General features: G+C 44.9%; 2 protein-coding genes and 1 long non-coding RNA gene across 4 annotated transcripts; 1 reads left to right on the plus strand and 2 right to left on the minus strand.

Moving 5' to 3' along the window:
* Nucleotides 1-1,116: 1,116 nt before the first annotated feature.
* Nucleotides 1,117-4,800, minus strand: LOC121697246. Its single transcript, XM_042078681.1, has 5 exons — nucleotides 4,697-4,800; nucleotides 4,126-4,224; nucleotides 1,758-2,123; nucleotides 1,459-1,510; nucleotides 1,117-1,274 (listed from the first exon to the last, which is right to left on the minus strand). Exons 2-5 carry the CDS (start codon nucleotides 4,165-4,167, stop codon nucleotides 1,117-1,119), a joined length of 618 nt encoding a protein of 205 aa, XP_041934615.1. The 5' UTR covers nucleotides 4,168-4,224; nucleotides 4,697-4,800.
* A 5,303-nt stretch (nucleotides 4,801-10,103) lies between these two features.
* LOC121699652 lies at nucleotides 10,104-11,195 on the plus strand. Its single transcript, XM_042081959.1, has 2 exons — nucleotides 10,104-10,781; nucleotides 11,128-11,195. Exons 1-2 carry the CDS (start codon nucleotides 10,145-10,147, stop codon nucleotides 11,139-11,141), a joined length of 651 nt encoding a protein of 216 aa, XP_041937893.1. The 5' UTR covers nucleotides 10,104-10,144; the 3' UTR covers nucleotides 11,142-11,195.
* Nucleotides 11,196-19,692: 8,497 nt separating this feature from the next.
* Nucleotides 19,693-21,310, minus strand: LOC121699663. 2 transcript variants are annotated; one of them, XR_006027007.1, is made up of 5 exons: nucleotides 21,210-21,310; nucleotides 20,752-20,841; nucleotides 20,333-20,635; nucleotides 20,136-20,229; nucleotides 19,693-19,837 (listed from the first exon to the last, which is right to left on the minus strand). It is a non-coding gene; the product is annotated as an uncharacterized LOC121699663 (long non-coding RNA). The 2 variants fall into 2 exon arrangements; XR_006027005.1 differs by having other exon boundaries at nucleotides 20,333-20,547; nucleotides 21,210-21,305.
* Nucleotides 21,311-22,220: the final 910 nt, after the last annotated feature.

Here is a 22,220-nt window from a genome sequence, read left to right on the forward strand (position 1 = left end):
AGCAACGCTCTCAATTGTTCTTCTAATTTATTTTGCACTAGTTCATCTATGCTTCCTGCCTCATGCATGTTTACAGTAAGAGCACAGGAAATACTTAAGTCCTTGCATAGATTGCATTCACCTGTGAATGTAAAGTCGTTCACTAGACCCAAGTCACTACACCAGCCTACAACTGGATACACTAAGTCCATTACATCATTTTGTTTGTAAAATTGTAGTTGCGTGAAACACTTTGATAGGTCCTCTAAGACTGGAATTATCTCTGACATTCGCACTACTCTACCTGTATTTTTTATTATTGTACTAAGAAGATTAACATATGACCAAGGTATATTACTTTGTATGGGTTGCTCTGCATTTCTGAGTACTGCTTTCTGAAAGCATTGTAGATGCAAGAACGCCTGTGTTACAGCATTGAACCAACCATTACTAGCTGAATTTTCTATTTTTGACACTACGCTCACTAACTCTGTCTGCACTGTTTGAGGACAATTGTTATTAGTTTTACTGTTTAAGAACATAAATTTACCTTTTGGGGGGCTTTGGAACGACTTTTTTAGTTTATCGGGCATTTGATCTTTCGTATTCCAACCTTCTGTTGGCGGAGGGATGGTCACTTGTGTTTTTTTACATACATTTATTCTTAACTTATCACAAAAATCTTGCTCACGAGCCCTGTACATCACAAATAATTTCTCAACAGCTTAATCTGTTCTGAACTTCTCATTTTTAAAATATAACACCTTTGTTTTCTTAAATGATACCTCACACACAGACGTCGTGTCGGTTTTGACACATTGTGAAGATTTACATTTACATAGATTTCTTTGCAAAATATTGGACCAGATTGGTATTGAGGGGATAAAATTATCAAACATCTTCTCCAACAGAAGAGGGGCAAAATATTGATTCTTGCACTGTTTTTCACTACGCTCTACATCATTCATGGCCTGGGTTCTAATTTTATTAAAATATTAGGCCCACATCTCAAATTCACATCAGCAGCCAAGATCTCTCCATCCACTCCATCCACTCCAAATGACAACTCCTTGACACTACTCATAAAACCTGTCTGACCAGTGTCAATGTCAATGTCACTTTCCCTGCCTCCGTCACTTAGACCACCACTTTTCCGACACCGTCTCCCACTACGGACACACACACACAAACCTCCACTTGGCCTTTCCCCCACGCCACCACGTCGGACACGTTTACCACGACGCACACGCCCACGCACACCATCACCAGACACAGCCCCTTCTGAATCTGGACCTCTGGACCGCGGGGTAGCAGAGGACATCAACACCTTCAATATGGCACCTCACACCTCCACTCAGTCCCTGAAAATTCCAGCAGATTTGAGTTAGAAACTGTACAGCATTTACAAAATTAATTTAATTAAGTTAATTAAGAACAGCACTTACAAAAGTAAAGCTAATAAAGTTGTTGCACTTACACCACACATCTCCTTGAACTGATACTCTGCCGACTCCTTCACACCGTGTTTAACCTACATAATTCATATTTCAGCAGATAATGCATCATATACATCATATACACATTTATACACCCTGTTTAACCTACATGATTCATATCTTGGCAGATAATGTATGATATACACATCTCTGTTCTGTTCAACTTTTGTTATATATAGCCTACATCTTAACGGCCAACCTTAAGCCAACCTTTGTGTACTTGTAACACTTAGTGCTGCTTCCACAACTGCTATGACTCAATGTTTAGGAACATTCACTTACCACTGACCAGGCAGATGGATCACAATGCCTCATGGTCCGTGAAGTCCCTGACACAAGCACCCTTGGAGTCACACGAACCGTGGACATTCGCGGAGCTGGTTCAGGACTGGTCAACGGTTCAGTGACAGAGTAGAGGCGAAGATATGATGCGCACCACAGCAGGTCAACAAAGCGTGGCATGCCATAATCATTATTCAGGTGGATGCCATCCCTGCACCAAAGCTGACTGTTGTTAGGATGGAAGTGCTCGGCAATGGAGAGGTAGCGCACCCCAAGGCGAACAGCTACGCGGTGGAACTCCTGCCGCATTAAGTCCTGATAGTCGGGTTCCTCACATAGGAGTGGGGGGAAATCTAGCACAAATACCTGTAAAGTAAACAAGACAAAAAAAACAGACAATTCATAGCAACACAGCATTAATTCTGTAACAGGTTTTAACAATAGTTGTAATAGATCAGCCATAACAACAGTTGTAGTACCTAGTTGTAATATGTAAAAATAGACATTAAATTAGTTCCAATCATTTACATTACGCTGCGGTCCACAGGGAAACACTGATTTACATTATGCAGCTGTAATTGTAGTTTACCTCGGCCCAACGGTCCAGCGCGCTTCTGATGAAGCCCGCAAATTCTTTTCCAGCTTCCTCGACCGTTCGACTACCGGTAACATTATTACCTGGGGCCAACAAGCAGACTAGATCGGGTGAAGATGGGAGCTGCACATTCCTCAGCTCCATCGTCAACCCTTTAGCTGTTGCCCCAGGTGTGCAGCAGAAGCCGAAGGACAAACATCCCTTTGGCATCTCCATGATCCCATCAACAAGGCTACGGAGATGTGAGTCCCCAAACACCATTACAGACTACAAAAAAGGGAAAACAGTGAAAGGTGTTTTTGCTAGGGTACTTGAGGTGGTTGCTAAGGTCTTGCTATGGTAATTATAGTGGTTACTATGCTATAAACGTATAGCAAGCTCAACCTTTTTTTCCCCAAGTTTTCAGGAAGCACGTGAGAAACACACGAAGAAGACGTGCATTTCCTCCATAACGCGGAAGGAGAATATCTGCCTTTTGGAGAATATGATCGATCGTCTATTAGGTGATGATAGTGTCCGTAATGAACGTGATATAGACAGCAGGGGTTGTAAAAATAGGGCTCTGAAGAACTACAAAGTCACCCGCGATAGGAACTGATTTGACCAGGCTACTTTATTGTATAGTAGCATAGGGTTTGTGATTATAGTAATAGTTTACTATTGTTGGTTTACATGTGACTGTTTTCCTGTTCATTTGTTATGTGGGTGAAATGACAAAAAAGAAAGTAAAACTGCTCAAATATGTTCAACATCTAGTATTTACTGAAATGTGCATAATTCACGGTGGTTACCATCCAGTGACGTCATAATATGCAAATTAGATGAGTACATGTACCCCCTTCATAAACTTCTGTTCATACTCAATGATTTTCACATTTACAGTAGGACTTTATCTCTGACCACTTGCAAGCCATGGCCTTTTTAAAATTTGATGTAAAAATCCAATTTAATCCAATAGTAAATAGAAAAAAGGGGGTCCAAGGCACTCTTCTTCAAAAATATAAAAAGCTTTATTTAACTGGCTAATTTATCATAGAAAGTTTAAAAACATAAGGAGAAGCTTATGTTTTTAAACTTTCTATGATGAATTAGCCAGTTAAATAAAGCTTTTTATATTTTTGAAGAAGAGTGCCTTGGACCCCCTTTTTTCTATTTACTATTGGATTCCCCAACCCAAAGAGCACCTTTAAATTTCTGATTGGAACTTCCTGAGCACCCTGGACTTTTTTGTCTCTCCAATTTAATCCAGTTCCCACTACTGACCATTTAAAAACTGTGAGAGGGCACAGCACTAGCCATAGCGGAGCAGGCAGAAGATCATTGAGAAATAAACATGAATTAGTGAATTTAAAAACGTTGCTAGGCTGTTGCTAGGGTAATTATAATGGTTGTGCGTTTGCATGCACTGTAATAAGTCAGAAGAAGTCAAAGGAATAACAATACAGTGCATTTGCATGCATAAGTTAGAAGAAGCCAAAGGAATAACAGTGCATTTGCATGCACTGTAATAAGAAGTCTAGAAAGAACATTACAGTGCATTTTCATTATCCAATTTTATCCAGTTGCTTTTTGGTAACTGTCTGCAACGCAACCGACACGCTCAGGCCATGCTCAGGCCACGCTCACGCCATGCATATGCAAGCTGCGCCGAAAATATATGCATGCTACAAATAGGACCGAGGCAGGCAAAGTCAAAGACATTTCTGGTGTGCGAAGATTAAGACATAATGTAAATATAACATCTACATAGGTTCATAAATTTGATTATCTCACCTTCATCCCTGGAGATGCCTCGGGGAAAATGGTACAGTACATGTACCCTGTGAATTCAGACCTCGACCAGCTCTTCACCAAGTGACTCTCTCCATATTTCTGTCACGAGAAGTTGCCTATTTCATTTAGTGCATAGACGTATTATTTTTTTTTTAAACATTCCATGAAAAACAATTACATGACACAACAGCCTTTGCAGATAAATTACAGTGCCATTTTCCTGCTGATGGTATAATAACGTGACCTGCCAAATAACGTTAGCTCAGTCTCCCACAGAAAAACCTACCGAAACTTGATCAAATGCATGTACAAAGTAATATGTTGGCTACTTGTGCGATTTGTGTTAGGAAGCAGTATAGATGTTAAATGGAAAAAACATCACAAACTACAACTTCATCTGTGCATTTTTGCATAATTTAGTGTATCACATCAGCAACCACGTTAATTTAGTTAGCTAGCCTGCCGTGCGTTGAATCCTAACAAGCTAACAGTTAACGTTACACAAAATCGCATCGCATAGAATAGGTCTGTAGCCTATCACGTACAAATAGAATAGACATGCAAAACAAACCCTTTTTTAGCTCAGAAGATCAAACGCATTTTTCAAAATGAACGCAACAATCGCTGTATGACTGTATCAACAAGCAATGATTGCATGCAAGGACTGATTGCGTGTCATGCATGGGTTTATTTATCAAAACGAGATGTCCTGTGATTGGTCAATTCATGTAAAGTTTCCCAGGCTCATTTTAATCATATTAGTACTACAATTTCCAAATTCTTTTTCATTAAAATTATGTTGTCTCTTCAGCACAACAAATGTAAATACTGATAAATAATTTAATGAGTAGTCTACATAATAATGAACTTCAACTTGTGCTTCAGTGAACTACAAATTGCAGCGAACTCGTGGTAAGCACGATTGAAATGAACGGTGTACGTCATGGGAAATGTAGTCAAATTACATAAATAGCTATATTTTGCAAATCACGTAATAACATTATATATAACACAACAAAATGGCTAATATTACTAACATTTGTCACCTGAATATGAAGTGAAAAGCTTGCAACTTTTGGGTTCGATTAATTGTAATTTTTCAGTGGTCATCAGGATCAATATGACAGAGAAATTTGGTAGGCCTAATGCTTGATTGTGGTTTAGGTACATTAAACCATGTTAAGCATTTTCATAATTTTCACACATCAAACAACTAACTGATTAATTGGAGACTTGGATTCTTTAAGGATGGAGAGTTGGGGCAAGGTGGGTTCACCCTCTATTTGAAGCGCTTAAGTCATCCGTTGTCATCTCTCCTTTTTCCAGCTCCATCCCTATCCATCCCATTCCATCTCTCTCTCTCTGTATTTCTCAACCTGCTTTGTTCACTGAAGAGCTCACGTCCCTTCAACTCCATAAATACAAATCTTGACCCTTAACCTCCAGGTCAGGGCTTTGAGGCCTGTGCCACGCAGGCATGCACACACACACACACACACACACACACACACACACACACACACAAACACATACACACAAACACATCCCACAAAGTGAATGAGGGTCCTTACTAAACAAAATCTACAAGTCTACAAGGTTTTTTTTCCTAAACAGAAAGGTCAACATTGTCTCTTTTTGTTTTCTGTGGTTGTGTTGCTGGAGAGGAAGAGGGATTTTTTAGGTTTCTTTCTTCTTTGTCTGTCTTCTCTCCTCTCCACCCACGCCTCTGTCTCTCTCTGTCTCTCTCTCTCTCTCTCCCTGTCTTCCACCACCTCTCCGTCTCAGGGCTTCTTAGTGTTCTTGCCAAACTTGTCACTGAGTTGTTGGATCAGGTCGGCCAGTTCGCCTGTGGCCTGAGATTTCTCCTCCAGGAGCTCGTAGTGCAGGCTGGAGATGTCCTGCTTGATCTCCTTCAGCTCGCCTGTGAACACGGAGGCAGGGAGAAATCAGCACTGTTACTCACACGAACACGCGCATAAACATACACACACGCACATACACACAAAATACAAAACAAATATGCAAAAACACAGATACAGAGATGTACACACAAATACCCAGACACCAAGACACATATGCACACACACACTTACACACACACACACACCCAACCACCCAGCCACCCACCCAAACACACACACACTGAACAAGAGCATGTGGTATTTGATATTTCCAAAATGAGGTTATAGATTGTTTTTATGTTAGGACTTTGTAGGACTATGTGGGAACAAGCAATAAAAGACAACTAAAATACAATTTCAAACCATATTTTAAAAGCTGTCTGTACTAGGGATGTATTCTCCACAAAAAGTATACACACACACACACACACACACACACACACACACATACAGACACACACTCACACATCATAAAATGTGCATTGTGGATATAAAAGTGATGGATTTTTACCTTCAGTGACTTCATCATTCTCCCTGTCTACCTGAGCTTTCAGAACATAACGTTTAATGAGGCGCTTCATGATTTTCTGTTAAGAAAGAGCAGGAGAAGGGGAGGGAAGCAGGAGGAGAGGAAAGGAGGAGGGGAGGAGGAGGAGAGGAGAGGAGGAGGGGAGGAGGAGGAGGAGAGGAGGGAAAAAGGAGGAAGAGAGGGGGAGAGGTGGAGGAGGGGAGGGAAAAGGGAGGAAGAGAGGGACGAGAGGAGAGAAAAGAGAGGATATTACTAGTTGACTAGAGAAGTGAGGTGTCTTTAATCACATGTGCAGGCCAACAGGCACTTCTTTAAGGCAGAGCAACACACTGTGCAGACCGTCACTGATAGCATCTCTGGTCCAGGGAACATGAATTTATACCCCTGCTATCTCACACTTTCATTCCTACTCGCATGCAGAAACGCTCGATGGTGTTTTAAGCCCCCACCGTCGACTTCAAGGCAGCGCTGCGACCGTCGACTTCAAGGCACCTAACCCTAACCTTAACCCTTGCCTAACCCTAGTGCCTTCCATGCAGCGCTGTCTGGAAGACGACGTTGGGGGCTTATATATGCAAATATAGGCAAATATGCTCTCTAAACAGCGATTTCTGAGGATTTCTTGTGCCTCAAAATTCCTACAGCATCTAAGATAAGTAAAATTGTGTTTATTTCAGCACAGCACACCTATGTGTATCATAATCAATCAAACAATGGATGTTTTGATGGTTTGTGTATGATTTAAGAACTTTTGTTGATCAACATTTGTCAAAAATATGCTCTCTAAACGGCGGTTTCTGAAGCTTTTTTGTCCATCAAAATTCCCACAGCATCTAAGATAAGTGAAATTGTGTTTATTTCAGCACAGCACACCTCTGTGTATCATAATCAATTAAACTATGGATGTTTTGATGGTTTGTGTATGATTTAAGAACTTTTGTTGATCAACATTTGTAAAAAATATGCTCTGTAAACGGCGGTTTCTGAAGCTTTTTTGTCCATCAAAATTCCCACAGCATCTAAGATAAGTGAAATTGGGTTTATTTCAGCACAACACACCTCTGTGTATCACAATCAATGAAAATATGGATGTTTTAATGGTTTGTGTATGATTTAAGAACTTTTGTTGGTCAACATCGGTCACAAATATGTCAATAGTAATTGCAGTGTGCCAATACAGGTCAATAGGTCATTCGGTTTGAGGCCTGCTGGTGCCACGCGGACGACAATCCCCCCAAATTTTTTTTCAGAATGCGGTTCCCCTCCCTCTGATGAATAGATGACACCGATATGGGAGATAGAAATTTTTTAGTTTTCTTAGCCTAACAACTTTTGCATTGACAGTGTAATTGCATTGTGCCAATACAGGTCAATAGGTCATTCGGTTTGAGGCCTGCTGGTGCCACACGGACGACAATCCCCCCAATTTTTTTTCAGAATGCGGTTCACCTACCTCTGATGAACAGATGACACCGATATGGCTCTTTGAACTTGAATGTGATTGGCTCATTCACAAAACTTTAAGAAAAAAAAATAAATTCACAAAACATTTGAGTAACACTCTTTTCCTATTCTTACAGGCATTTTTAAAGCATTTTAACATATTATTAAACAACAAATATTTAACATTTCAAATGCTATTTTCAGTAAACATGAACATTACCCAATATGCATTTCTCTTATTGAGCAAATGTCACAGTCAGGAGGGGTTTTATTATTATTATTATTATGTATAAATGTCTGATGCTGGGGGAAAATGCTTATTTGTGCACAATGAACAATTCCCTGTGATGGACGTTTTCCTGCTTTCTCATGTGGAACACTGTGATTGGTGGATGGACTAATTGGACTGGGGTGTGTGAGGGTTTGCGATTGGGAGAATGGGGAGGTAAATCCTTTTTATAGGGAAAGGAGAGGTTGTAGTGACGACGGGGGGAACCCAGGGCTGGCCTGATGACGCGACCCTGAAGCAACAGCTGATGCGAGGTGGACTGCTGGATGACTGACCGCTGACGGGTTGATTAAGAGGACGCAAACTAGCGATCCATGAAGGAAAGTAACTTTTGCTTATCTGCTGTCTTGCTGTGTGAGTGGGCCATCGGTCATCTGTCTAAGTTTTAAGAACTGTCCTTTTCCCGAGGGGTGCTGACTTCCTGGAGCTGTGCAGCCTGACTGAAGAGAGGAGACAGCTGATATGCGCGATCGTACGTCTGCTAAAGGAAAGTTAAACAATCATTCTGTCTTAGTGTGGATGAGCCAGCTCAAGGTTTACGAAGTATTAAAACATTGTTCTCTCCCCGAGGGCGATTGCTGCGTGGAAGAGCGCGCCTGCCGACAAGGAAGTCTTCTGCGCGTTTTGGACAGCAGTCTGAGCGTGCCCTAACGTCACTGGCTGCAGGGAGGCGGACTCCACGGAGACAGCGCTGCTACACCACCCAGTGCATTGTGGGATTTGTTGTTTTCTTGGTCGGCGAGGAGGGTGCCGCCGACCAATGTTATTTCTCTGATTGGGGGCCAGCAATGCGCGACAGCGGAGGGGGCGTGGACTGTGTCATGGTGAGCCCTCCCTCCTTATAACTGCTTGGGCCTATTGCACAATTGTCTACCTGTGTGGCAATTAAGAACAAACTGGACTGAAGTGATTTATTGTGTGCTTATTCCTATGTGGCTTTATTGGTGTTAAACGTATTGCTATGCAATTCTGAATGGTACATTCTGGAGTGCTGTGAATAATATTGTGTTTCTACTAGTGCTAGCCTGTGTGTTGGTAATGCTATTCCCTTTGCTGTGATTGTGTGTGTGGGCTATTTTATCTTAAGAGTCCTGTGATGTTCTTCTTGTTGCTCAGAGTTAGGCTTCTAGTGGCTTAACTGGTATTGCGGGCATTGTGTGGGTGATATCCTGGGCTTTAACAGAGGGTGGGCTCGGGCCTGACACTGTACACTTAACATCTTCTGCCGGCTCTGCATGTATGCTTGCTGCTGCTGCTCCCTTGTAATAAATAACTGTAAATTTATTCAGTGTGGTGGTTGTGTCTCAGAGAGGTTCGAATCTGCATTGTTAAGAGTGGCACGACAATTTTGGCGTAGTCGGCAGGATCTCTCTTAAGACACAGCACCATGTCTGAAGATCAGCAGGCCGGTGGAGCAGCTGGACCTGTAATCAACAACATGATGATGGTACCATGGTTTTTAGGGGGTCCATGGGTGCCCAAGTATGGGGAAAAGAATGGTCCCCCGCTAGCAGAATGGCGTAGCCAAATGGAAATTTACTTGAGAGCCCAGACTTTGTCAGCAGAACAGGAAGTTGATTTTATTCTAAGTTCACTTCAAGGTGAGGCTAAGAGAGAGGTGTTATTGTTGCCCCCTGCAGAGAAAGACACAGCTGATCATATCTTTGAGGCCCTAGGAAGAATATATGGGGATGCTGTAACAGTAAGCCAGTTAAGGGCACAGTTTTTTAAGTGTCAACAACAAGCAGGGGAAGGGGTGGGGCCTTTCATACTGCGTCTCCCAGGTGCCGTGCGAAAGCCCTGCTCTCTCATTCCAGGTGGCGTGCGAAAGAGCCGACTGTGGGATCCGATGATGAGATGCTTCGAAGCCAGTTGGTGCTTGGACTACAGCCTGGCCCTGTACAGATGGAACTGCAGAGACGAGCACGCAGGGAACCCACACTGGCTTTTGACGAGGCATGCAAGGAGGCAAAGGCTATGGAGAAAGAAACGCAACAGGCTCATGCACCAATGGATGTGGAGACCCGCCGCACGTATAACAGTCCGACTCAGCCCCAGCCCAGCCATGGATCGAAGTCCTCAACCGACCCGCTGCAAGACTGGGGTAGCCTCAAGGAGGCAATGCGCACTGAACTGGTGGAGGAGTTACGTGCTCAAGTAAACGACATGAAGACCTCTCTCTTAGCAGAACTGCGCACTCAACGAACAGCTCCCGGGCCAACACCTCGACAACCTGACCCGGCTAGCAATAACAGTAGCCATCCACAAGGGACCCGCCCCCGCCGGAGAGATAGAACACCTCAATGGGACGACCAGGGACGGCCCATATGCCTCCGGTGTGGCCAAGCTGGCCACATGCAGCGCAATTGTGTTTCTCAGGGACCAGTCGACCATCGCAGAGTGGCGTCCTCTGCAGACGGCAGTAGCCCCGCGGAAGCCCCAATGAAGATGGCCCTCGTAGGACAGTGCCCTGAGGTCGAGGTCCTGGTCCAAGGTAAGCGGTTCCCTTGCATCCTTGACACTGGGTCCCAAGTAACCTTATTTAGCCGTGGTCTCCTCAAACAGTATCTGGGAGATATTGAAATGAAAGATACTAAAGATGTCCCATGGCTAACTCTTAAAGCAGCAAATGGACTAGCTCTCCCATATGTGGGCTATGCTTTATTAGATTTTGAAGTGGGTGGCATTGCAGTCCGGGGGAAAGGCGTGGTGGTGGTAGAAGATCACTACCTTCCCCCCACTTATGGGGTGCTTGGCATGAATGTCATTCAGTACTGTTGGGAGGGCCTGCGACAGCAGGGGGGGCATCAATTTACTTTGTTTAAGTCCACTCTCCCCAGGGCAGCCACAGTAGCATGGGATCGGGCATTCGCAGCTTGCCGCCGGCTGCGGGCAGAAGAATGCCGAGGTCCAAGTCTGGGGGTAGCCCGCCTCCGCACGGCCGAGCCAGTGCGGTTGGCTCCACAGACAGAGACTGTGGTGTGGGCTCATGTCCCTGAGATGCCGAGAGCCAACCAGGAGAGTGTGCTTCTAGAAGACTGTTACCATGGGGCGCAGGAATGGTGTGTGGGGCGCGCGGTGGCCAACCTTCAGGATGGACGGGTCCTCCTCCGAGTGTGCAACCCCCATCCATATCCGGTCGAACTGCCTCCTCGACGCCCCTTGGCGAGGGTCTTGCGGCTGTCTCAGGAGGACATCCAGGTGCCCAACCAGCTGGTGCTCCGGAGGGAAGATGAGACTGTGGTGGAGGTGGATGTTCGCCCTGTAAGCAGTGCCCTCCCTGACCACTTAGCCTCTCTGGTCCATCAGGCGGAAGACCTGGCCCCTCTACAGCGGCGACAGCTCGAGGGTCTACTGGGCCGATGGCAAGGTACATTCGCACAGAGTGAGGAAGATTATGGCTGCACTGATGTAGTATATCATACTATCCCGACGGGAGATGCTGCCCCCATACGTCAGCGCTACCGACCCGTGCCACCCAGCCTCTACGCCGAATTGAGGACTCTACTACAGGGCATGTTGGAGGGGGGTGTTATTCGGGAAAGCTCCTCTCCCTGGGCCTCGCCGGTGGTACTTGTGAGGAAGAAGGACCAGTCCTGGCGGTTTTGCGTAGACTACCGCAAGCTGAACGAGGTCACGCACAAGGATACCTTTCCTCTTCCTCGCGTGGAGGAGACATTGACTTGCCTGAAACGAGCTGAGTGGTATTCCACCCTCGACCTGGCCTGTGGCTACTGGCAGGTTGAAGTCCACCCATCAGATAAGGAAAAGACTGCCTTTGCCACACCCGTGGGCTTGTATCAATTCGAAAGAATGCCATTTGGGCTATGTAATGCCCCCGCTACGTTCCAGCGTTTAATGCAGCGGTGTTTGGGAGGGCAGGTTCACAATTTTCTACTCATTTATTTAGACGATGTGATCATATACTCACCTGATTTTGATTCCCATTTAGAACATCTGGGACAAGTTTTCTTGAAGCTGCAGGACCACGGGCTGAAGTTGCAGCCTTCCAAGTGTCGTCTCCTACAGAAGTCAGTAAAGTACCTGGGCCATGTGGTTGGAGGGGGTGGGGTGGCGACCGATCCCAGCAAGACCCAAGCAGTGCAACAATGGCCAGTCCCAACAACGGTGCGTGAGGTCCGTTCATTCCTTGGGTTCGTTGGATACTATCGCCGCTTTATCCCTGCCTTTGCCCAGAAAGCCGCTCCCTTGCATGCTTTGCTGAGGGGTACAGGGGGGCATAAGACTCGGTCCATCAAGTGGACCTCTGATTGTGAACAGGCCTTTAGCCAGTTGAAGCAGGCGCTCGTGAAGGCTCCTGTGTTGGCGTATGCCGATTTTACTCTGCCCTTCCGACTTTATACCGACGCTAGTTTACATGGGTTGGGGGCTGTACTAGCTCAGGTTCAGGGAGGGAGGGAGCGTGTTATCGCTTATGGGAGCCGCAGCCTGCACAATGCTGAAAAACAAGACCAAAATTACAGCGCATTTAAGTTGGAGCTCCTCGCTCTTAAGTGGGCAGTGACTGACAAATTTAAAGATTACCTCTGGGGGGCAACCTTCCAAGTGTTTATTGACCACCGGCCTCTGCTCCACTTGCGGACTGCAAAATTGGGGGCTGTGGAGCAGAGGTGGGTGGCCCAACTGGATAATTTTGATTTCTCGTTGTGTCATAAACCAGGGTCAGAGCACCTGAATGCAGATGCGCTGTCCAGGCTTCCAGAGGCCCTGCTGGCAGGACGTGTCGAGGCCCCAACTAATGGAGGTACGCAGGAGGTATGGGCAGAGCGGCAGGGAAGTGATCCGGACCTCACACTTATACGTCGGTGGCAGCAGCAGGGGCATGAACCATCTGCAGTGGAGCGGCAGACCCTCCAGTTGGCTGGTCGACAGCTGTTAAGAGAATGGCCTAACCTAACTGTAATGGAAGGGGTATTGCTGTGTAAAAGGCCGGCCTCAGGTGCACTGGGAGAGGTGACTGCGGTGGTGGTGCCGGTGGCAGACAGAAGGCAGGTTTGGACTCGCTACCATGAGGCCCTGGGTCATGCCAAGGGGTACCGACTGCTGGCTGCACTGAGGGAGAGGGTGTTTTGGAATGGTATGAACCGAGACAACCGCAGGTGGGTAAGGGAATGCACCCAGTGCTGCCTCAATAGCAACGTGGAGGGGCCAAGGGCACTGCTATGCTCGATCGACAGCAGCTACCCGTGGGAGACACTAGCCCTGGACTACCTGTCGCTGAACCGGGCTGGTGACCGGTATCCATACATATTGGTCATTGTAGATCTCTTCTCCAGATTTGCATTCGCAGTGCCTACAAAGGACCAGACAGCACCGACGACAGCTAGAGTCTTGTGGACCACGGTTTTCCAATCATTCGGGTGCCCAGAGAGGATTCTGACCGACCAGGGACCTGCGTTTGAGGCTGAGTTGACCCAGCAGTTGTGTGGACTCTACGGCTGCCACAAGGTGAGGACCACGCCATATCACCCACAGGGCAATGGAGCCTGTGAGCGTATGAACCAGACCATCTTGGGGTTGCTCAACACCCTCAGCCAACGTGAACAGGGCCGATGGATGGAGCATCTACCGGAGCTGACGCATGCCTATAATAACACGCCCCACAGTGTTACTGGGTTGGCCCCCTTCTTTGTCTTGTTTGGTAGGCATGCGCGGCTGCGGGTCGACCAGCTGATTGGAGTACACCGATCGGAGTGGAGGGGTAACACCCTCGAGTGGATCGGTGAGCATCATGGCCGCCTAACCTCGGCGTACCAGCTAGCGCGCCAGGGGACTCAACAGCGGCAACAGCAGGATCAGCGGCGCCATAATCGGGGCCGGAGGGCCCTGCCGCTGCTTCCAGGAGAGCGGGTCTTGGTCCGGGATTTCCGCCGCCGTGGCCGGGGGAAACTAGGATACCATTGGGATCCTAGGCCCTATGTGGTGCTGAACCAACCCTCAGCGGACCGTCCAGTCTACACCCTGCGCCCAGAAGGCCGGGAGGGGCCCACCCGCACTATTCACCGCAACCACCTGCGCGTTCAGCCTGCTGACTGGGGGGACCGGAGTGGGACTCGTGGAGATGCAGGTGAGGTGGCAGGGGAGCGTAGAGTAGAGGGTTCAGAGCTGGGGTGGTGGCCAGTGGGTTTACCTGTCCTGGGAGGGGAGCCCGGGTCAGGGGGAACCACAATGATGAGGGAGGGCATGGCCCCTGAGCTTGAGGAGGGGGCTCTGTCTGAGGAGGAGGCGGGCTCTGTCTCTGGAGCCCGTCGGTCACAGCGACCCAACTTGGGAGTTCGGCCAGCTAGGTACCGTGAGTGATGGTCGGGACGACCATTGATTTAGTGGGGGGGAATGTCACAGTCAGGAGGGGTTTTATTATTATTATTATTATTATTATGTATAAATGTCTGATGCTGGGGGAAAATGCTTATTTGTGCACAATGAACAATTCCCTGTGATGGACGTTTTCCTGCTTTCTCATGTGGAACACTGTGATTGGTGGATGGACTAATTGGACTGGGGTGTGTGAGGGTTTGCGATTGGGAGAATGGGGAGGTAAATCCTTTTTATAGGGAAAGGAGAGGTTGTAGTGACGACGGGGGGAACCCAGGGCTGGCCTGATGACGCGACCCTGAAGCAACAGCTGATGCGAGGTGGACTGCTGGATGACTGACCGCTGACGGGTTGATTAAGAGGACGCAAACTAGCGATCCATGAAGGAAAGTAACTTTTGCTTATCTGCTGTCTTGCTGTGTGAGTGGGCCATCGGTCATCTGTCTAAGTTTTAAGAACTGTCCTTTTCCCGAGGGGTGCTGACTTCCTGGAGCTGTGCAGCCTGACTGAAGAGAGGAGACAGCTGATATGCGCGATCGTACGTCTGCTAAAGGAAAGTTAAACAATCATTCTGTCTTAGTGTGGATGGGCCAGCTCAAGGTTTACGAAGTATTAAAACATTGTTCTCTCCCCGAGGGCGATTGCTGCGTGGAAGAGCGCGCCTGCCGACAAGGAAGTCTTCTGCGCGTTTTGGACAGCAGTCTGAGCGTGCCCTAACGTCACTGGCTGCAGGGAGGCGGACTCCACGGAGACAGCGCTGCTACACCACCCAGTGCATTGTGGGATTTGTTGTTTTCTTGGTCGGCGAGGAGGGTGCCGCCGACCAATGTTATTTCTCTGATTGGGGGCCAGCAATGCGCGACAGCGGAGGGGGCGTGGACTGTGTCATGGTGAGCCCTCCCTCCTTATAACTGCTTGGGCCTATTGCACAATTGTCTACCTGTGTGGCAATTAAGAACAAACTGGACTGAAGTGATTTATTGTGTGCTTATTCCTATGTGGCTTTATTGGTGTTAAACGTATTGCTATGCAATTCTGAATGGTACATTCTGGAGTGCTGTGAATAATATTGTGTTTCTACTAGTGCTAGCCTGTGTGTTGGTAATGCTATTCCCTTTGCTGTGATTGAGTGTGTGTGGGCTATTTATCTTAAGAGTCCTGTGATGTTCTTCTTGTTGCTCAGAGTTAGGCTTCTAGTGGCTTAACTGGTATTGCGGGCATTGTGTGGGTGATATCCTGGGCTTTAACAGAGGGTGGGCTCGGGCCTGACACTGTACACTTAACATCTTCTGCCGGCTCTGCATGTATGCTTGCTGCTGCTGCTCCCTTGTAATAAATAACTGTAAATTTATTCAGTGTGGTGGTTGTGTCTCAGAGGTTCGAATCTGCATTGTTAAGAGTGGCACGACACAAACTCATAACGTCATTGCTGGTCAATGAATCTTAACCTTTTAACCTTACATTCTATTTATTAAACTATGAAATTATGTATTCAAATCTTATATTAATGTATACATTTTCAACCGGATTACATGTATATGGGGGAATAAAGCTGTCAAATGCTTCGTAGCGGAGAAGCAATCTGTTCAAGACCATGGCTCACTGAGTAACCTATGTTCATGGACTTAGTAAAAAGCTAAGCAGCAATATCCTTGGTCAGTTGCTAGATGGGAGATCACATCAAAAGACACTTGTAGCTTATTACTGTTGCTAGTGTTCTCTAAGTCATTTTCTTCTCATTTAAATGTTGCATTGCTTCATTTTTGAGCATTCTGAGAGTTTAGTTGAAACTGTGTGTTTAGTGATAAAATAAGAAGCTGACCATATAAACAGATATCATCTGAAACTATACTTTACAAACCAAACGGGGAGCGAACCACATTTGAGCAGCCTAGGCTCCCATGCAAAAACACCCATGCTAACCACTACACCATCATGGCTATGGATTAAATCTAATTGTAATTAACAGTCTAACAGTCTAAGTAAATGCATGGGCACATAGCAGCTTGCTGCCGAGACTGGTGAAATGCACCAAAGGTTCACTTGGTCTTGGTCACATGACATGAGCGCTTTGAACAATGTTTCAAAGCAGTGGTCACATGACATGACTGTTTTGAACCACGTTTTAAAGCAGTGTTTCCAAACACTTGTGCTTCGAAAGCTTTGAAAGCTCCAAACTGATTCGAGAAGTCAGTTTCAAGCGTCACATCCCTACTAAGAGCCAGACTCGTTAGTTTGGCAGTGATCTATAGAGAAGTTACTATGTGTCAGGGAATCACTCGAGAGAAAAAAGCCGAACAGGGAATTAGTTGCAAGGACCAGGCTTATATTTGCACAGGGTTGACGAGGGCAGATCCACACAGAAGTCGAAGCCCTAACCAGTAGGCCACGGCTGCCCCCCCTGGTGTAAAGTGCAAAGCAAGGCTTGTTCCTATCTTAATCCCAATTCAGTGATGAATTTTTTGCCATGCGTTCCAATTCAAATGAACATTGCGCCCAGGCATGTCAATTAAAAATCAGAAAAACCTGGTCTAAAGCGAAAGGTGCATATAAAGCACAGCTGAAGACGTAGGCCTACTGTGACACAGCCCTTAGCAACGAGTCCCAAATGACTCTGCAGGATTATTTTTTTTTATTAAGTCATTTATTGGGGTAAGCGTTGCTTTTTTTCAGGCTATGTTTTTGATTGTAACCCCTTGTCAGTCAATAGTTAAAGTAAATAACTGTTTTGTCGTTGCCTATGAGACCACAGTGAAGTTAGTTTAACTTTGCCTATGAGTTCAAATACGGTAATAGGCGAGTGCAGCTGCATGTAGGCTATCTTCTCTTACCAACCAAAAAGCCTGATAGGACGCGCATTGGCTTGTGTCTCTCTATTAGTGAAAAACTGGCATTTTGCTAGTACCGGCAGTACTCAGTGACCTAGAACAACAAAATTGGCAAATTGGCGGAATTCTCCTTTAAGTTCTTTTGAATAATACACATTTTGAACTCCCATTTGCTACATGGCCTGCAGGCCTCGTTGATCCCATACAACTCAGAGGGAGAGAGATTATATTGAGGACTGCCATAGAAGCAGTCAGAGTTAAGGTGCCATAGAAGAGTCAGAGTGAAGGTGTGTGTGTGTGTGTGTGTGTGTGTTTGTGTGTGTGTGTGTGTGTGTGTGTATGTGAAGGTACACAAGCACAAATACTGTCAATCTGACCAATAGGTATGTGAGTTGAGAGGAAAATATTTATAAATCGGTTACATTTGACCAGGAACACAACAGGAGGGTTAACTACAACAACAGTGACTGTATGAGCTGTAGCTTGCACTTAGCCTCTTGAGTTCTGTCTCTTAACGTGTGTGTGTGTGTGTGGGGGGGGATTGCTGCCCAGATCCCCTGTGTGGCTGATTAGCAGATCTTTAAACACACTACTGTACAGTCTGAATGCTTTAACTCACCTTTAAATACTTTTTCAGGAATTGCGAACACGCCAGATATTGTTATTATCTCTAAGAAAAGCAAAACAGTTAAAATATTTGAGGTATCATTGAGGTTCATTTGACTTGTTTATGGAGGACTCTTAGTGCACTAAGATTCTAAAATACCAGTCATTGATATCCAAGAAGCTTGGCTACAAATGGCAGCTCACTGTGCTAGTGTTTGGTAGTCTAGTCTTAGTCTGTGTTGTCTTGTCTGCATGTTTATTTGGAAAATATGTTTTCTATATCCTTGAAGTTGTAAATAACATAACAATGTGCTGTGTTGTCTTACTGTATTTGTTGGATCATTCAGAACATTTGATTCCTAAATGAAATTTGACTTGTAATGTTGGATCAAATAAAGTAAAATATGTGTGTGTGGTCGTGAGTGTTAATGTTATGTGTAGGACGGATATGTTATTTCAATTAGTAACTGTATTTCTGTTAAGGTGTTTAACCAGCTCACCTTCTCAATGTTCTGTAGTATTGTGTTGTGTTATTTCTTTCTTATTGATTTGTCACTGGCAGGAGGCCCTTCCCAGGGCTGCGGATAACCAGTGTCCCTGTATTTGTTACTTTATGAACTATTTTGTTATTCTGTGTATTTAGTTTTGTTTGTTTGCATTTCACTGGCAGGAAGCCATTTTGACAGCTGCAGGGGTGCCTGCAGGGTGCATTGCGCTGCAATTGCAATGGAGGGGGCTACTCATTGACCCATTTCAACACTTTTCAAAGGAATGGATACCCGTTTAGTGTCATCTTGCATCATGTTGCTTTAAAAGTTTAGTGCATTATGGATGGAGATATTTGAGGAAAACTCTGAAATTGTTCAGAATAGTTTTGAATGAATATATTCATGACTATACCGCAAGCTGGCACAGACATGCTCCATCTTCTCAGCACCACTAGACGGTGACTGTGAGTCACAAAATAACTTGTATGGGTAGAAATACAGCGACACACACACACACACAGTATGTCATGTGTCATGTCAAATAATATGGTCAACATTGAAGGACAAGTAATTAATATAGGCCTAAAGACTGAAGGTTGAGTGACCAGATGAATCGAGGGGTACATGTAGAGACGCATCATGTCATTCAAGCAAATGGTAGAAGACGTACGATTTCAATGGGCATCAGTATCATGTGTTGTGTTACACTGTTAGGGCCCCTTTCAGCCACTGTAGAACAGGCCAGAAATAAAAGCTACAGAGATTTAATGTTGGTCCAGTGGAATATAGGCACTGATTGGACGAAGATCTTCTCAGTATATTGTCAAATGTCTTTGGCCATTTCAATGTATGGAATTACCATATGCATTTAATGGAGTCTTTTATATATGCAGACCTACCGTATTCTGCATCAACTTTTGTTTTATAAAAACAGGAAATGTACTGTACACGTATACTCTTAACTGATGAATGACGGGTTGAGTGCTTTTATGCCACTAAGTTAAAACCATGGGATATGAATTATGAAATCAACTATGAAACTATGGATATGTCACTTCACTAAACTAACAGACAGCACTGTATGAAATGTACATTCTATTCTAACAAAGTGAACCACAGAAACAATAACAACAGCAAAAGCAAAGTATAAGTAGAAGTTCTTTTAATTAAAAGAGATTGGCTTGTAAAAAAAGGAACTCCTCAGACTATAAGGCCCACAAAATCAATGGTTGTGGAAAACCCTGATGTCCTGTCTGGATCTTCGGTTTCGTGTCCCTCAGCTGCTCTTGCTACTGTAACATATAAGACCAGTGGTGGAGAGAGTGGGTCTGGGACGGGAGTCCATGTACAACTCAAATGTGTTGACCTCTCAGTTTTAACACCATCAGGTGAAAGCAACGACAACAATAACAACAACAGCATGCATCTCGGTAATGTGTCACTGTGTAACTAGTCAAATATTGGCAAAAGCATACAGTATGATATTATTGTGCCACCACCACCACATTGCCTTTCCATCTACTAATCAATGTCGGGAAATTACTGGGTAAAACTATGACTGTAACTGATAGACAAATAGAATTTACTCACCTATAAATACATATTATCGCACATACAATAATTTTAATTATCCCTGATATGGCAGCAGACATGATGATCTGTTGAAATGGTGAGAGGCTGTCATCTGTGAGTTACAAGAAAGTATTGAGTCGAGTGTTACAACCAAGCATTCACCAAGTTAAACCAAGTTTTCCAAATTTCTGAGACTAACATAGGAACAAAAATACCTGTGTAGCTGGTCAGGTTCCATGTTTGTGTTAGTTTGTGTTTAAGAGTTATTGCCTCACAGATGTATATTCCCTTATCATACGCATGTACGTGAGATATATAAAGAGTTCTCGGAGTAGCAGGGTCAACACTCATCCTGGCTGAGGTGAAGTTCTCCTTTGTTGTATTTATCAATGGACTATAGGCAAAAATCAGGGTGTCCTCCTTTTTCCACCTGATGAGAGTAAGATCACCAGACGTGTTACAGAAAAGAGAAACATTTACTCCTTCAGATGTGTGGAGGTTTGTTGTCATATTTATATCTGTGTGGCAAAACAGAGGACAGGTTCATTAGTATTACTTACACATTTAACATATTTGGCAGTATGATTGTAAGAGACCCGAGTAAAGCATCACATTTGAAGCATTATGTTTTTACCTCTGCAGCAGAGTGAGTGGAAAGCTAAGCAGAAACCGAGACCCATCAGGAACGCTGTGGATCCTCGCATATCAACCAGCCCTGCACCGTCTGTGAAAGGAAGGGGTTACTTGCGTATGGAAGAGAACCCATAGGGAGATTTGATCTTTGCATCACTAGGGCCTCATATGGCTGCTTATGATTCAGTATTGCCTGGTTTATAATATCCTACACAATGGATGAACTTTCAAAGAATGCATGAATGCATTTCTGAGAGGAAGCACAAATTCATATTCCATGCATATGAAAAAATGTATTTGTGACCTTACTCTGAAATATAAACATTCTTATGTCTCACTGCATTAGAACAACATTTCAGTCAAACTGTTATGTTACAAAAAAGTTGTCTATTAGCAGTCAATTTAGAGGCTCATATACTTGCAGTATCTTGTAGCAGAGATGTTTAGGGTCACACTCACATTGTTTGCTGTAGAGACCACCAAGACACCAACACCATTCAGAGCAGCAACACCTTACCTTATCTGATGGTTTCATGATGACGGAGACCTCTAAAGTGCTTCAAGAGGGCTGGGAGCAATTTTGAGACAGGAAGTGGCCAGCCGACCAGCTGAAGAGGTGATAATCACATGCATTTACACATCAGTTTGTGCATACATATCAACAGGCCTCTGGTACGTTGGGTACACAACACAAACAGACTTCTGGTCACAACTACTGAGTAACTGTTCATGAGGAAAAAACTGTTCAGGAGAAGTGCCACAAAGTCTTGGTTTAGTAGTGCATGAACTGTCAGTGAGTCCAAAGTAGGGGTTGTTTTTGTGATACTAATCGGTTCCTGTCACCGCTCCTTCAATTTTGAACTACACTGCTATCATTTACCATTTATCAATACTATTATATTATACTAGCCTGGAAGCCAGCCCAAATTTACCCCGCCCACAAAATAGAACTGAGTCTGGCTACGTCAGGCTAATAGTATACTATACAATGGCCTACAATTGGCCAAATTAACTTTATTTGTTAGTCCTTGATGAGAGATTATTTCAACTTAGAGTTGAACTGCTCTTTCACAGAGCAACTCAGTAACACAGTTTGCAGATATGAGCCTTTGTGGTCAGGTGAACTCAGTGAGATCAGTCTTCCGTGGGCACTTGCTTGGACCTGCGGTTTGACACCCAGACAAGGCCATAACACCTTCGGGTTGTTTTTTACATACTGTTTATTACTGCTACTTTTGAAATGTGTCCATGTGACGTGTTTGAAAGCAGCTCATGTGAAATAGTCCAAAGGTAACCATTTTAGATAGGTAGGACAGATGTGTGAGAATGTGTGTGTGTGTCTGTCTCTCTCTCTCTCTGTGTGTGGTGGGTCTCTCTCTATCTCTCTCTCTCTCTCTCTCTCTCTCTCTCTCTCTCTCTGTAGCTACTCACACATCCTGTGTCGGTCATAAGGTGCAATAATTCAGCAGT

Source organism: Alosa sapidissima, chromosome 2 (assembly GCF_018492685.1).
Source record: "Alosa sapidissima isolate fAloSap1 chromosome 2, fAloSap1.pri, whole genome shotgun sequence".
Classification (NCBI taxonomy): Eukaryota; Metazoa; Chordata; class Actinopteri; order Clupeiformes; family Clupeidae; genus Alosa; species Alosa sapidissima.